This window comes from Thamnophis sirtalis, unplaced genomic scaffold (genome assembly GCF_051295495.1).
Source record: "Thamnophis sirtalis isolate CommonGarterSnake01/CBP01778 unplaced genomic scaffold, rThaSir2_p1.2 scaffold_3, whole genome shotgun sequence".
NCBI classification, from domain to species: Eukaryota; Metazoa; Chordata; class Lepidosauria; order Squamata; family Natricidae; genus Thamnophis; species Thamnophis sirtalis.
In genome coordinates, this window is record NW_028261383.1 from 114268667 (window position 1) to 114284509 (window position 15843).

The window sequence follows — 15843 nt, forward strand, 5'->3', positions numbered from 1 at the left end:
GTTGCCGGGTGGCTGCTCATGAGCATGGTCACCTCATGGCTGGTATGTTGCGCTGCTGCGACAGCCCTTTGCCCCTGAGGCTGTGCCTGGCTCTTCAGGCGCCCACTCACAAGAGAGCAGCCACCTGGCAACCCCAAAACAATCAGCCCTTCCCGATAATAAGACCCAACCAACATTTTTGGGGGGGGTCAAAAGAAAATAAGACCCTGTCTTATTTTCGGGGAAACATGGTAGTATCTGTCCAATGCAAGCTTCTAGGCTCACTTTGGTCCTTCCAACACCTTTTCCATTGCCCCATACTGGCAGTCCCATTTCCCCCCACCCACATGGATTGCTACCTTTTTGTTGTTGTTGTTAAGTTACCTGAAGCATCAGAAAGGAAGGCCTATAACCAAGAAATGCGCTCAAATGGATTATTTCCCCTTTCCCAGAGTTTTCTTATTTTAAAATAATATTATATAATATTTATATTTACTTTTTTAAAAAAATACCTGGGTAGCAACTTTAAGGGGACCATTATTCTAAAAGGCTGAAATGATTTATCTGGAGAAGCAGGACACTACTTACTATGGGTTGAAACAGTGCAATAATTCAGATTTGATTTGGATAAGGCACTTCAAAATGTGCAGGATGACAATCTCAAAAACAGTTATGTGATTCACTATTAAAGTTGTGTAATCAATTATCAGTGCAGCATTTGCACTCTAATCATTATGAAACATCTTCTAAATCAAGCCTGAAGCACTATTCCACTCTAGTAGAGAAAGGAAGTTCCTGTATCAATATATGAAATAGCAATTATTGCTTTCCTTGGGACAGCCTAGCCTTCCATCAAAATAAATGTTTTGGCTTTTTGGAGGTGTTATAGATACATACAATAGAAGAGTTGGAAGAGACCTTGGAGGTCTTCTAGTCCAACCCCCTGCCTAGGCAGGAAATCCTATACCATTTCAAACAAATGGCTATCCAAATCTTCTTAAAGACTTCCAGTGTTTTTGAAGGTATGTGTGAGAGAGGGGGCGGGACGGGGAGAGGGAGAGAAATCTTCATTCATAGCAATTGCCTGGACAAATTGCTGTGGTTTTCTTGGAAATATTTTTGGATATTTTTGGCCTTCCTAGGGATGAAAAGAAATGATTGGTTTTAGGTCACCTAGCTGTCTTCATGCGTAAGGTGGGACTAAAGTTTAGCTTCCTTGTTTCCAGCATGATAACTTGAAACATTATATCTAAATGGCTGACTTTGGACTAATCTATGCAGGCAAAACAACATTATCCCATCAGTTATTTTACTCAAGTCTTAAAAATTGATTAAAAAATAAATTTTAAATTACCTTCCCTGATCTTCCATGCCTTCTCCAGCATTGCCACTTTCCTTTGATAGCATATCCAAACGCTGGTTTATTTTTGCTATGATGGAATCAGAGTTTTCTACCTCCATTGTTCCAGTATTGTAATTTACAACTGGCATACTTGTACCCATTGTCATGTCAGAAGTTTTTGAAGTATTCCAGGTAGTTGTGGGAACAGTGGCATCATAGTTATATGTGGGAGCCGTGGTAGTATTACTGGCTTGAGCACCATAATAATCATAACCTTCATAACCTGGTTAAAAAAAAGTATAGGTTACACTATCAACAAAAACAGAACCTAAAAGCTTGCTCTTCCGGTTTCTGATGCTCCAGCACGTGCGTGCCAGAAAACTGTTCTTCCAGTTTCCAGCGATCTCCCGTACGCATGCACGTGCTCCCGTTTCAGCACTTGGTGCTGAAAAGGTTCACCAACACTGTTGTAGTTCATTGATCTTATTTTACTATTTTACTATTAATACTTTGGGACAGAGTTCAAAATGAGAAAGACATGAATTTATGTAGCTTATGTAAGTAAAGTAGATGTCACTTTATTTCTTTAAAAAAAGTGGGGAAATGCCTGATTCTCTTTCATTGAAAGGCAAAACTTTGGAAAAGTAAGCAAAATACATACCCTGCCAACTTCCCATGTTTGTGGCATATGTACCTTAGTGAGACACAGAAACAAAGTTTATTTTTACCTTAGATACATCAAGTTTTGTATTTAACAAATGTACATAGCGACTCATCTATCCAAAAAACAGAAACACGAATGTATAAATCAATTAAAAATAAATGGATAAAATTTCATTATTAACACACTGAACCATAGCTATACTAGGCCCACATGCCACCATTATTTTGACTTTAGAGCCTGGGGAATTGCCAATATTCACAGGCTAACAAGTTCAGTGCTATTTGTAACTCCAGAGGGAGGCTGCATTACAAGTTTTGCCTTGTCTTCTTATGATGCTCTAAGCATCTGTTTTGCTGCTTCATCTCCTGGTTCCTCTGAAAACCAAGGAGCTCTCCAAGATAAACACACATAGAGAATCTGCATAAGCTCTATGTGGTCTAAGGCAGGGGTCCCCAACCTCTGGGCCATGGCTCAATAGTGAGCTGTGAGCTGTTTGAAAATGCCAGATGAATGCGCGCACACACATGCATCTCCACTTGCACAAGCAGCAGGTGAGTGTGTGCTCCAATTGAGTGAGTGGCAGGTGCGTATATACACCACTTGTGAAAATGAAGCTGCGTGCACGGTTGCCAGCCACTTGCAGAATCATCCCCTCCCAATCCTGTTGGTCCATAAAGCCAGAAAGGCTGGGCAATTCTGGTCTAAAATGGCTGCATTCTAATTTCAAGCAATGGCTAAAATCTTGGTGAAACTGAAAATCAGTGTTTTAGGAACTACCCCATATGTTTTCTGAAACCCCTTCAAGCAACCTGGTAACTGGGCTTTCTTTCTTGCAGTGGGAGAAGCTTGGAAAATTCATATTAGAATAAGTATGAAGTTATTCTTTTTTATATCTCATGGCCAAAATTTAGCATTAATATATTACACAAACCAGAAATTAAACTAGATTGGTTAGAATTAGTGAAACAAACAAACTCTTGTGGTTAATTCTAACCACAAACTTGGTTAGAATTAGTGAAACAAACAAACTCCCTATAAAAAGGATATTAAATGATTCATGTCAAGAAGCAGCTGAATATTTTAATTTTATATAAAATCAAAGCTAATTTATATAAATTCGGATACAAATTAGTACAATAGAAATCTGATATAAACTATAGTCTAATAAGACCGAAAGGAAATTACTCTCAACATATGCCTGTGAAAATATTCTGCTATTGAAAATTCATGCTATTAAAATAATCTTATTTTGTGACTCAGGTTTAAAATAGTCAGGGTTATAATCAACTTATTAGTGTAGCTATATTTATTTTCTTACCATGAGTATTGGTGTTGTCAGTACCCCAAGAACTATAACCTGTAAAAGAAAATGTTATTATATTAATAAATTTAAAAAACTAAAGATTTGCTCTGTATCTTTTATATCCATTCAGAGGTTTATCTTCAATACATTTTGTGTATTTGATAGGAACCAAACCTTTGGGAAGTTGTGTGTTTTCCATTGCCTACAAAATCTTCTTAAGCAAACTCTTATTAACCAATCATGCTTCCCAAATGATTAGTAGGAATTAAGGGTTGTCTGATTTCATCTCTTTCACATGTGTAAATTAAGAAAACTGAAATATAGAAGATTTTACTTATAAAATAATTTAGGTTCATATCATACAATACAGAGAAACACAAATCTTTGTGTGGAAGCAAGATTTCTTATGAAAAGAACCAAAAACCCTTCTGAAAGGGAGCAAAATAAACAATTTATTATAAGTGAATATTTCAGGAAGGAAACACTTGAACATATAAAGCTAACATTATGTACTTTATGGAGTCCTTGGTTGTTTGCTTCCAAGTATTTCATTACCTGACTAGGTACTTGCAATGTGGGGTGTACTCTCTGTTTATGTACAATAGCTTTCCCTGCCAACATTGGGAAGGCTGTTGTTTTCTCCTTGGTGGTTCATTAGGTAATATTTTCTGCCTAACTGCCTGGTGTTGATCCCTACTTATCTGAATGTTGGTTGCTATGGATGATGGGGTTTTGTTTCCTTCTTAGCTTTTTATTTTTTTGTCAATACAATTGTTATTTTATTGTCAACCCCCTAATCAAGGAACTACCAAAGAGAAAACCACATTGCCACCAGCACTGGTAGAACAGGCTACTTTACATGAACAGGGAGCAAACCTGATACTCACTAGCACTGATGATGTTACTTAATTGGGTAATGAAATGTTTGCAAGCAAAGGACCAAGCACAAAGAACATCAAGGACTCCAGAGTTCAACCCTGAGCTAAATATATTGTCTTCTATTGGATCAGAGATGTGCAGTCAGGGGAGGCGGGGCCTCACCAGTGTCATGATGAAAAGAAAAGAAAAATTAAAAGGAAAAAGGCTAAGGTAGTTGCTGCCAGAGTCACAGTGGATGACTCTGCTTAGTGCTAACTGCAGGGGGAGGCCAGATAGCCACGTATCTCCTTTGCATAAGGAATTTTTCGCCTTTTAACCCTTGCTTAACTCTGAGCAAGGGTTAAAAGGCGAAAAATTCCTTATGCAAAGGAGGCAGTGGTTCTCTCACCTCCTTCTTTGGCAGCAGCAGGTGTTGCCTTTTTATTTTTACATTTTTTACATTTTCATCATGGCGGGCAGAAAAGAGGAGAGTTGAAATCCTGTGACACAGCTGGAAAAGGTATGTGGGTCAGAGGGAGGGAGGGGGGGAATTCAAAATTATTGTAATTTAATTTGTCAGTAATTTTTTATTGTGAGTAATCTTGTCTGTGTGTGTGTGTGTGCGTGCGTGCGCATGTGTGTTTCTTTCTTCACTTCACTCAAACAAACTTTCTCTCAATTTGAGAGAGAGTTTGTTTGAGAAGAGAGGGGCAGCCCTCTCCCCTCCACCAGGAGCCCCGTCCTGCTCCCATCTCCCTTTCCTCCTCCTCCTCTCCCCTTTCTTTGCCGGCTGCTGCCTCGCCCCCCCCCGCCTCCTCTGTCCCCACCACTGTGTCCGACAGGTGTCTCACATTTATGTCCACCATAAATGTGAGACACCTGTCGGACACAGCGGTGGGGTCAGAGGAGGCGGGGTGCAAGGTGGCAGCAATGTTCTCGCCGCTGTGTCCGACAGGTGTCTCACATTTATGTCCGCCATAAACGCGAGACTACTGTCGGACACAGCGGCGGGACAAGGAGGCAGGTGGGCGAGGCGGCAGAGCTCCTTCATGTTCATCTCCTTCAGGGCTTTTCCTGCCTCCAGGACATTCCTGAACTGCACGAAGGCAAAGTCTCGGAGCTTCCCATCGGGCTTCCTGGGCAGGGAGGCTTCCAGGACTGTCCTGAAGGCAGCGAAGGCGCTCTTCAGCTCCTCTTCTGTGCACTTGAAGCTGAGGTTACGGATGATCAGCCGGGCCTTCTTCGGGGGGGGGGGGGGCTGGCCTTGGGGGGCTCCGGCGCTTCCCGGGGGGCCTCTTTGCCACCGCCTTCTCCTGCCGCCCTCCGCTTCTTCTTGGGCCGCGCCAGTGCCAGGCTGACCCGGCAGCCACTGAAGATGCGGATCTCACTCAGGGCCCGCTGTGCGTCCTCCGGCAGGGAGAAGCTGACGAAGCCCAGCCCGGTGCACGTCTCTCCGCTGGGCGCCGTCACGGCCACCGCCCCGTCCCCACTTGCCCGAACTCCCGCTCCAGGTCGGTGCACGTCTCTCTGCCGGGCGCCATCATAGCCACCGCCCGCCTCCTCGCCCCCCGCCTCCTCCATCCCCACCACTGTGTTTGACAGGAATCTTGCGTTTATGGCGGACATAAACGTGAGACGCCTGTCGGACACAGCGGCGGGGACGTTGCTTCCACTGCCACACTTTGCCGCCTTGCCCCCGCCTCCTCCCTCCCCGCCGCTGTGTCCAATAGGCGTCTCGTGTTTATGGTGGACATAAACGTGAGATGCCTGTCGGACACAGTGGCGGGGACGTTGCTTCTCGACACTGCCACGCTCTTGCCTCACCAACCGTAATCCTCACCGCATGTCACTGCATTGGATTATATATTTTATGTAAAACAAATCAAGGCAATATGTTAAATAAAATAGTAACAGGAATTTTCTATAAAAACATTCTTCTGGGAAATTAATATTCCTACGTATATTCAAAATGCAAATAGTAATAAACATGACTATATAAAAATTATTACTTTTATAGTGTACTCTTTTAACATTTGGTTCTCATTAAAGAACTTCAGAATATTAAACTAGCAAGCAATCGTATTCTATTCTTGGAGATTGCCAAGACAAATCACTGCAATTTTCTTGGTAAAGTATTTCAGAAGTGGTTTGACCAGAAGTGGGTTGCTGCCGGTTCGGCTCAGATTGGCCGAACCGGTACTAGCGGTGGCAGGAAGCTCTGCCCACCTGCCTGGACGCTTTTGCGAAACTGGCAATCCACCTCTGGGTTTGACACTGCCCCTTTCCTAGGGCTAAGAAAAAATAACTAGCCCAAGACCACCTAGCTGGCTTTGTACCCATGATGGAACTAGAATTCACAGAGAGAGAGTGTGTATCTATATACACATATATGAGAGGCAGCAACCCTCTTGTGAACTTTTGAAAAAGAGTTAAAACATGGCTCTTCAGCCCCATGCCCAGAGGGTTGGCACTCTGAGAACCCTCCCTTTACTTTTAAAACTAATTTTCAATCATTCTTGCCTGCTTTTAAATTTAAAAAAATCTAAATTCCTATATGCTGTTTTATATTTTAATATTTTATTATATACTGCCTCAAGAGATAGGCAATTCAAAAATGTGAATTACACAGTGTGCATACACATACATTTGTTGCATTCTCTGGTGTAACTATATTTGTTGTTACAAAAGAATATCACTAAAATTGTTATGTAACAAAGAAATTGAAACAGCAGCAAGATTGAGAGTTCTGATTTTTTTACATTTTTAAACCCTTCCAGTCATTATGTAGTATCATATAATATCTTACAACACAGAATGCCTGTGTTGGATCTTGGATTTCAATATTCAGCTAGCATCACCACTGGCAAGAAGTTTGTGGAAGCTGTAGTACAAGTATCTGGCAGGGACCCAAGTATTTGCTGTTGCCTTGGATACCACTCAGGGTTATTATGGTATAATGATTTCTACACTAGATCCCATTTTATCAGATATTAAGATTCCACTTTACAGGGGGATTAAATTTAGCATTCAAACCTACCATGAGTACTAAAAATATCTAATTATTCAGTTTCATAAGAAATATCATTGCTTCTATATTCATGCTACACCTGTTTTATGTACAGTACTACCTTATCTACAAGATCTAAAAACACTTTTGACAGAATGAAAGATGATTTAATAAAGCTGAAGGTTATCCTCTAATCCGGTGGTCTCCAACCTTGGCAACTTTAAGACCTGTGGACTTCAACTCCCAGAGTTCCTCAGCCAGCCTAGCTCAGCCTAGCTGGCTGAGGAACTCTGGGAGTTGAAGTCCACAAGTCTTAAAGTTGCCAAGGTTGGAGACCACTGCGAGTCTAATCTAAGCCACTGGATACAATTAAAGAAAAGCAATACTGTACATAGATATTCCTAAATTACATTAAAAAGGTATTCCCTTGGTGTATTTTCCTCCTCCCTCCCTCCCTAAACTGTCATACTGTTTACAAATAAAATATTTTAACCAAATAGGCAATATATACGTACAATACTCACAAAGAACAATTTTCTAGTTTGACAAAATGCACTATAACTCAACAAGTTGAATTCACTAGGCTACAATGCAACTGGCCTAATTTGCGACTCAGTGTCTGGTACCACTAACCAAGTCAATATACCCTTATAAATGTCACAGAGCCCTCAGTCCCTGAGTTTCCCCACTGCTCGGTTGAAACACTCTAGTATTTATTTATTCATCCTTGAACTGGCAAACGGGTACACATAAGCTTAAAATCTATTGTTTCCCTTCATCCTATTCTGGCTGAATTCCAAAACGATGAAATGCAAAACCGATTTCAAATTCCTTGGGTCTATGCTTAGGGTGTGTGAAAACAAGCCTACAAACATTACTTTAGCACTTAGGGCTGGAACAAGATAAAGACATCTGGGGACCTGACAAGAAAAACGATGTGGCCAGGCAAGTTTGTTCTTCCTGACAGTTAGAACAATTAATCAGTGGAACGACTTGCCTCCAGAAGTTGTGAATGCTCCAACACTGGAAGTTTTAAAGAAGAGATTGGATAACCATTTGTCTGAAATGATATGGGGCTTCCTGCCTGAACAGAGGGGTTGGACTAGAAGACTAGTCTACTGAGCCGAGGTGGCACAGTGGTTAAATGCAGCACTGCAGGCTACTTCAGCTGACTGCAGTTCTGCTGTTCAAATCTCACCGGCTCAGGGTTGACTCAGCCTCCCATCCTTCCGAGGTGGGTAAAATGAGAACCCGGATTGTTGTTGGGGGCAATATGCTGACTCTGTAAACCGCTTAGAGAGGGCTGAAAGCCCTATGAAGCGGTATCTGCTATTGCTATTGCTATTGCCTTCCAAGGTCCCTTCCAGCTGTTGTTATTCTGTATTCTGAGATAGGTAAGAAAGCAGAGGATGGCCTGTGGAGACTCTTCCTGAGCATGTTGGCAATCGTAACACACTGCGAGAAGGGTTGTGAGGGACGTGAAAGGGGGGGGGGGGCTATTACATTCCTCGTAATCTGCCCCCGCCTGCCTGTCATTTATTTATTTTTAGCTATGGAAATACAACGCGGGCCAGGATGAGCTTTTCGACCGACCGGTCCGCTTCTTTTGTAGCCAGAAGCGCGGTCGGCGGAGAAGCAAGACCCATGAGCCACTGTTTACAAACTGGAAGGCATCGAACCTCCCCACTCCCGCGACTGGAAGGAAGAAAACGCGACGGCTTCTTCCACGCCATTTTGTGTCGTCTTTAGAAATAGGACTTCGGTCCTCCTTTCTCGCTCGGTACCGCAAAGGGGGGGGGATGTTAAACTCGAACCCTCCGCCTCGCCGGCCAAATAGCACTCCAATCAACAAGCGGAACGTGAGTGAGGGACAAGCGCAAGGTCCAATCACCGCTGCCGGCGCCTCTCCGAGAAAAAAGGCACCGACACCGGGGGCTCGGCGATCCGCGAGTCCTACTACGTCATTGAGAAGAGAACCCGGTTCTGTCAAAGCCCGAAGCTCTCCTTGGAGTTGCCGGAGCATCCATCGCGGCCGGTGGTGCCTCCCCCTGCAGGACTCACCGTAACTTTGATCCATGGCTTCGCTTGCCGTCCTTCTCCCCACTACGAACAATTACCCACCACCACCCGACTGCGCGAGCGCCATATGCCGCCACAGATTGGCTTCTGCCGCTATTCCCGGAGTTCGATTGGCTGGGGCTTTAAACTTAACAGTGTTTGTTGCTCCCGCCTCCCCGTATGAAGGTCGCTCCCATTGGGTCGTTCGTTCGCTTACCCGTCGCTGGACATCTACGTTCTACACCTTCCGATGCCCGGAGAATTTTCCTATTTGCGGCTAAAACGGCTTGTGCAGCTCGAGATTTCCGGTTCCCATTTCTGTCGATATCTTCCAATAGGAGAGGAGGGCGGTGCGCATAAGCATTCAGAGGACTGACAGTAAACGAGGCAGGGCGGACTAAGGTTCGCTTTTATTACTTGCGAATAATTGAGGACGCCGCTAGAAGATAAATTTAGCGGCTCTAGCTTTCTTGTCTGGAGACAACCTCGAGGGCTTTAGAGTCTCGTCTTTTGCTTTTGCGGGGCGGAGGGCAGGCTGACATTTCTCTGGTTGAAGTCCACGTGCCTTTTTGTATTGCTGGGAGTTTGGACCAATGAGCTCTTACAAAAGGGCTTCCGTTATTTTGCCCGTTCGTACTTTGCCTTTCTCTAATCCTTTCCTGGTTTGGTGGGTCCAATTTGAAATGAGGTTTGTCATCTTTCTTATTTTCGTCTCTGTTCACGCGCTGGCCCGGTAAACTACTGCACTATACTTGAAAGGAGTTCCGCGACCGTGTTCTTTGCAATGAAGTTTATGGTGCAGGAAATAGGCTGAGGAAACGTCAGGCAAGCCCAGACTTTTTCTAAATAATTTTCTATGTAGCTCAACTGTTTGACAACCCACCCACCGCTCTCATGTAGAAGTGTGCTGCAGTAGGAAATGGATGCAGGTGCTAATTTTTTAACTACTTTCTGCCCGTTTCTAGCCCCACTTACATGGCTAGGGATGCCTTTTATTAACGCGCTTATTCATCGAAGATGCCTTATACCAGTGTTTTTCAACCTTGGCAACTTGAAGATGTCTGGACTTCAACTCCCAGAATTCCCCAGCCAGCATTTGCTGGCTGGGGAATTCTGGGAGTTGAAGTCCGGACATCTTCAAGTTGCCAAGGTTGAGAAACACTGCCTTATACGGCGTAGGACTATTGGTCAATCCTCCTATAGTTTTGTTCAACCTGACTGGCAATGGTTCTCCAAGATTCCAGGCAAGAAGTTCTCATGGGAGACATCAATCTTTGTAAAAATACATATGCAGTATCTTAACAGTACAGAATTCCAAAACAGTCTTGTCTCCATCTGTCACTAAAAATAGTTTATCAACTGCTGTTGTAGCTAGTGATTTAACTAACATCTTAAAGGATTGTCACAGACAATATTGGTATAAAATATAATAAATCTTGTTGGATAGGCTCTAAGGATTGGGAGGCACCATTCTGTTGGCCTTTCTCTGTGGCCAATGCTAGTTAAGTGGGAGTGCCTTAAGACATATCTTTCTCCCCTCCTATTTAACATCTCAATGGAACTGTTGGGAGAGGACATCTGTGGTAGGTTTACTAAGCTGATAATACCCATTTATCTATTCCATGCCAGGTCAAGTGATGCTGTTCAAGTGCTGTAAAAGGCTTGGATGAGGAGAAACTGGTTATGATTCAAATTGAGCAAGATGGAGTGTTTGTGTTTCTTCTCAGGGTGAAAAGAGTTGACCCTGATTCTGAATGGGGCAACATGACCTCACACAGATCTGGTATGCAATTTGGGAGTCCTCCTGGACTCTTGGTTCCTGCTGGAACGGCAGGTGGCAGCTGTGGCCAAGAAGGCTTTGCATAAATTCCTCTTGTGAACCAGTGCCCATTCCTGATCCAGAGGGCCTTGCTTATGGTCACTTACAACAAAGGTTTAATAGTGTGGGAAGCCTCCCCTCCCCAGAATAAAATATTCTATAGATTAAAAGAGGCAGAATAGAATATTTCCCCTGAAAGAGGAGAAACATCTAACAAAGGCAGATAATAGCCCTAGTCTCTCTGCTACAGGAAAACAGCTTCCAGCACAAGCCTGAAGAGGCTAGGCGTTATGAATGGGTATTTTATATCCATTCATAAAGCCAGGCAATTTTATTCATAAACAAAGGGCAGTCCACAACTCCAAATAAGCAGCACAATAGGCAAGGAGCCGAAACTGACAAGATTATCTCAGACAAACAAAACACCTAGGATTTGCTTTTCCCCTTTTGAATGTAGAGCCAATCATGACCCCATAGGAATCTGGCAACAGCCATTAAATATTAAAGGACATATTCTTGCACAGGAACAGGCATCTCAATCACAAAGCCCCCCAAACTGTATAAAAGCCCATCTACTCTCAATCCCAATTTGTTAGCCACCCAGAAACATGCTGTTGTCACGGTTGTTTCTGGCTACCTCCTTTCTAAATGCAGCCTGATTCATTTCTCCTGCACTTTTCTCCCAGCTTGGAATAAGAACGGGACCAGATTTTATTTCCAATAACAGCTCTGAAGGAGTACTACATTGGTATTTGTTTCTAAATAAAACAAAAAAATTACATGAAAGAATAACAGTTCTATCTTGCATTTATGATCAGTTTAAACAAGAGTTTGTTGCTAATGTTAGTTGTATCACCAATGAATGTATTACAGATTTTCCACTGCTTCTAACAAAAGATTTTATGTCAGTTTTAATTATTTGTATTATTTATGTGCGTGGTTACATTACCTATTCAATGGACTACCTCCAGATGCTGTCAGCCACATCCATTCACTGCTAGCCCTGTCATTTCTCTGCAGCACTGGTTGAGGACAGAGCTCAATCCTGCTTTATTCTGCCAATCCTATGTGACTGCAATGTTATCTGCCAGGTTATTTGGGGACACAAGTGTAGTGTTTATAGAAGAGTATTACAGTTCTGATCAAAAATATCCTCACTGAAAGGAAACAGGAACAGAACAGCTCGATATGTGCAGTTTATTAGTCAAACTTGGTATCTACAATTAATCAGGCATCCCAAGCACCTACATCCATTTGTCAATCATTAATGAAATTGGTGGTTCTAATAAAGGACAATATTTGTAGCTCAGAGTTGACAAGGTATCCTTGGTGCTCTCTGAACTTGTTTTCTTGCAGAGGTTTCATTATACAAGCTAGGTAACATCACCAGTGCTACTGTAGTAAGGAGTGTGGTTTGCTGTCAGTTTATATTCTAGTACCTTGCCCTGTAAATGTTGGTGGGGGATGATCTTAGAGATTTTTTGATTGAACTGTTTGCTGTTGGCTTTTTTGGCAGTTTCTTGATTGGGGTATTGCTTACTTGATTGTTGATCTGATGTTAATCTTGAAGTTAATGTATGCTGATCTGGCTGCTGATTACTGGTGGAGAGGTGCTTGGTAATTTTGTTCCCTTTTTGGCTGGTTGATTGTTTCCAAGGGATTTCTAGAAGCCCGGCACTCTGACAAATCAACCACCACTAGACACATATAACATCTATAGACTATGCAAAAGAGACTATCACCCAGCCAAAAAAGGAGGTTACAGCAAACTGCACTCCTTACTAGCACTGATGATGTTACCTAATTTGGATAATGAAACCTCTACAAAGAAACAAGCAAGGTCAGAGAGCACCAAGGACATCTCAAATTGGTGGTTATTTTCCCACTAAGGTGACATTAAGTGGGAGGGAAAATAAAGCCAGAAGAAGCTACCAAATATTTTTCTTAACTTGTCCTACATTAAGGCAATAAGGATAGTACTTGCCAAGTTAATTATTGAAGTAGAATAGAAATTGATGACAAGGGGAGGACAAATTGTTAGCAATAAAGGAACTTCTTGTACTCTTAAAGCTAAAACCTGTAATAATAATACAAATGCTAATAGACTGAAGGAAAACACTTCATGGCTGTCTGAATGAGCTCTTTTTAAATAATGAAATCTGAGCAGGTGGTTCTATAAATCTTTGCCATTTGAAAAGCAAAGCAGGATTAACCCTGGTTAATATTTGAATGGAAGAATGTCTGACTCTAGGACTCACTAGACGGAGAAGGAATAAAAACATCTTAGAAGGTGGAAGTATCAAATCACTTCCATAATGCTGCCAAGAAAACTGCTGAAATGCAATCACTAGGAGTTGATTTAAAAATGTCTATACAGAGAGAATATTGTTGTTCATGAAAAATACAATTTTAAAAACAATCGATGTGCAAATTTAGTATTTCATACAGGAACACAGTCAATAACATTCAAGCAGAAGAGAAACTTGTGCTGCAGCAGTGACAGAAGATGAGATGCAATTTTTCTGCTATGTAACTCTTTATAATGTAAGAATATTTATATTGTTTATAAAGAAAGGCATTGATCCTGGCATTCTTCTCCTATGCAGAGATAGAAATTATAGTATGCGTTATATGGAAGTAGAGTAAAGAGAGTACGTTTATATAATGAATAATTTTTAAACAATTGGAACTAGAGACAAAAACAATCTCTTGGTTAGCTGGCCTAGGAGAATACCAGAGCTTCTGGAGAATTGCTGCTCCAACAATCAGATATGCCACTATAAACTCTTTCTTATGCCTATCGATCTATTCCTACAAAAGTAGAACAAGTCTTTCTCCTCACTCTAATATGTCTTGCTGCTCTACCATACATTTTGTTGTCCTTTTTAAGTTTTTTTGGACCAATTCCAGAGATACAACCTTTTTAACCTCTTTTCTCAAAATATTTAATCCATCAATTCCTCAATTCCTACAATTATCAGTCAGACTCAATTAAAACAACATAGGCAAAGTAATTTTAACATTAACTTTATAATATTGCAAAAGAATACACCCATTCTTTTGCAAATACCATTCTGTTTGTGGATGAAATATCCACAAGCAGAATAGTATTTTTAAAATCACTTGCCTTGCCTTTTAATAACGAAAAGCATATATTTGATTAAATCCACAAAGCTTATTATGTCAATCACTGATTTTTTTCCCAGTTTTCTTGGAATATAAAATTTTAAAGCCTTTTTCTAAGCCTCTTAAGTCATAGGAAAACATTTCCTGAGATACAAAAAATGTATGAAACTTGAGCTATTTGTTCAGTGACAGCTAATTACAATATATTCTGTAATTCATAGGAAAAGGGAATTACAAATATTTTTCTATTTATTACAGTTTTTTTCATTCAGAATCTAATAGTTGGAGAACATCAACACTTTACACCAATATGAATTGAAATTCTTACATGAATATGAAAAGTGCATAAAAGAAAATTATTCTACCATTTCAGTTATAGTCAGCAAGCAAAATAATCTGGTTATTGTAATATCTTCTTAGAAGTTAAGAAAACCATGGACAAATAAAATCAGATATTAAATTTATAAAGTTGGGCTATTGATTGTTTTCTTCCACCTTTCAGACTTCATATGCCCTCAAATTTTGTTAAGAAATATTTCTAACTATCTGGACAAATTAGGTAAAGAAGTGAGATTTTAGGGGGGCAGGTTCCATGTGCTCCAGCAGAAGAAATTTTGCTGGAAAAATGGAAGTTTCCTTTAGATTCCAGGAATGTGGAAACTGTAACTCCAGAGGCTAGAATAGGGCAGACTATTTCTTTGATTCTATCAACAATACCAGGTATGCAACAATACATACATATAACAGCTCAATAATTTCTTAACTTTGAGTACAACGGTTTTGAAATGTGCTTTTGTATTCTCCAGATTGCAATTTAGAAAAGAGAGTTTTAATCTAATAATGGTTCCACAAAATAATTATAGATAGCTTAAATAGCTACTCCTACATGAAAGAAAAAAGGCTGAACTCAAAATGCAATGTGGAAACCCATGGCCTGACCCATGGCCAGATCCGATGCATATATATTTAGAAAATATCTATTTAATTGAATAGACATAGTTCAGTCAATTGCAATCATCTGCCTATGTAATTTGAAATAAAACCACTAATTACAGTAGCATTTTCTTTCAAGTATACAGATTCAAATTTTCAAAAGGCAGAAAAACTGAGTTATCACCATATGTTATTATGTACCTGGAGTATCAAAGCATCATTTGCAGATGAGGCTCTACAAAATAATTGGTTAATTCCCAACCTCATTAATTCTATTCAAGACTGCTTCCCATCCAGTAGTACCTTATTTCAAACAGAAGGGGATTCCTCTCCAAGATTTATGTCCCAGCTGGAGTATATTGGAAGGGGGGAGAGAGGAGAAGGAGAGAACAGGGTCAAAGGAAGAACGTATCAGATACTGGGAAAAAGTTAGTATCCTTCATCAGTGCAAACTGCCCTGTACAAATATCACAATCCAGAGAGAGAAACTGGAAAGCCAGTATGGTGCAGCAGTGAAGGTGCTGAATGAAAAACCAAGAAGACTTAGAGTTCCAGTCCTGTTAGGCATGAAAAGAGGCTGGGTGAATCACTCACTCTCTCAGAACAATCCACCTCACAGCGTGGTTGTTGTGAGAAAAACAGGAGGCAGGAGAATTATTTTCCCCCTTGGGTTATATATTAAAAAGGCGGGATAAAAATATAATAATAAAAAGAACACCCCTGGTTTTAAAGTTATATGAAAATATAGATTTGT

At 41.1% G+C, this 15843-nt stretch overlaps 1 protein-coding gene across 5 annotated transcripts in view; it reads right to left on the reverse strand.

The window, feature by feature from the left end:
- Positions 1-9345, reverse strand: part of AKAP8 (A-kinase anchoring protein 8) — a 33099-nt gene extending 23754 nt beyond the window's left edge. For 4 of the 5 annotated variants that reach the window (XR_015695981.1, XR_015695980.1, XR_001312904.2 and 1 more), the window contains exons 1-4: positions 9215-9344; positions 3304-3342; positions 1983-2015; positions 1334-1604 (exon numbers count right to left, since the gene is read on the reverse strand). Coding sequence is in view for 2 of the 5 variants with exons in the window: in XM_014055928.2 (XP_013911403.2) it covers positions 1334-1604; positions 1983-2015; positions 3304-3342; positions 9215-9230 (359 nt within the window). In the remaining 3 variants the exon portion in view is untranslated. Of the gene's footprint in view, positions 1-1333; positions 1605-1982; positions 2016-3303; positions 3343-9214 lie in introns of all 5 variants that reach the window. The other variant, XM_014055927.2, reaches the window with a different exon arrangement.
- Between the last annotated feature and the right edge of the window lie 6498 nt (positions 9346-15843).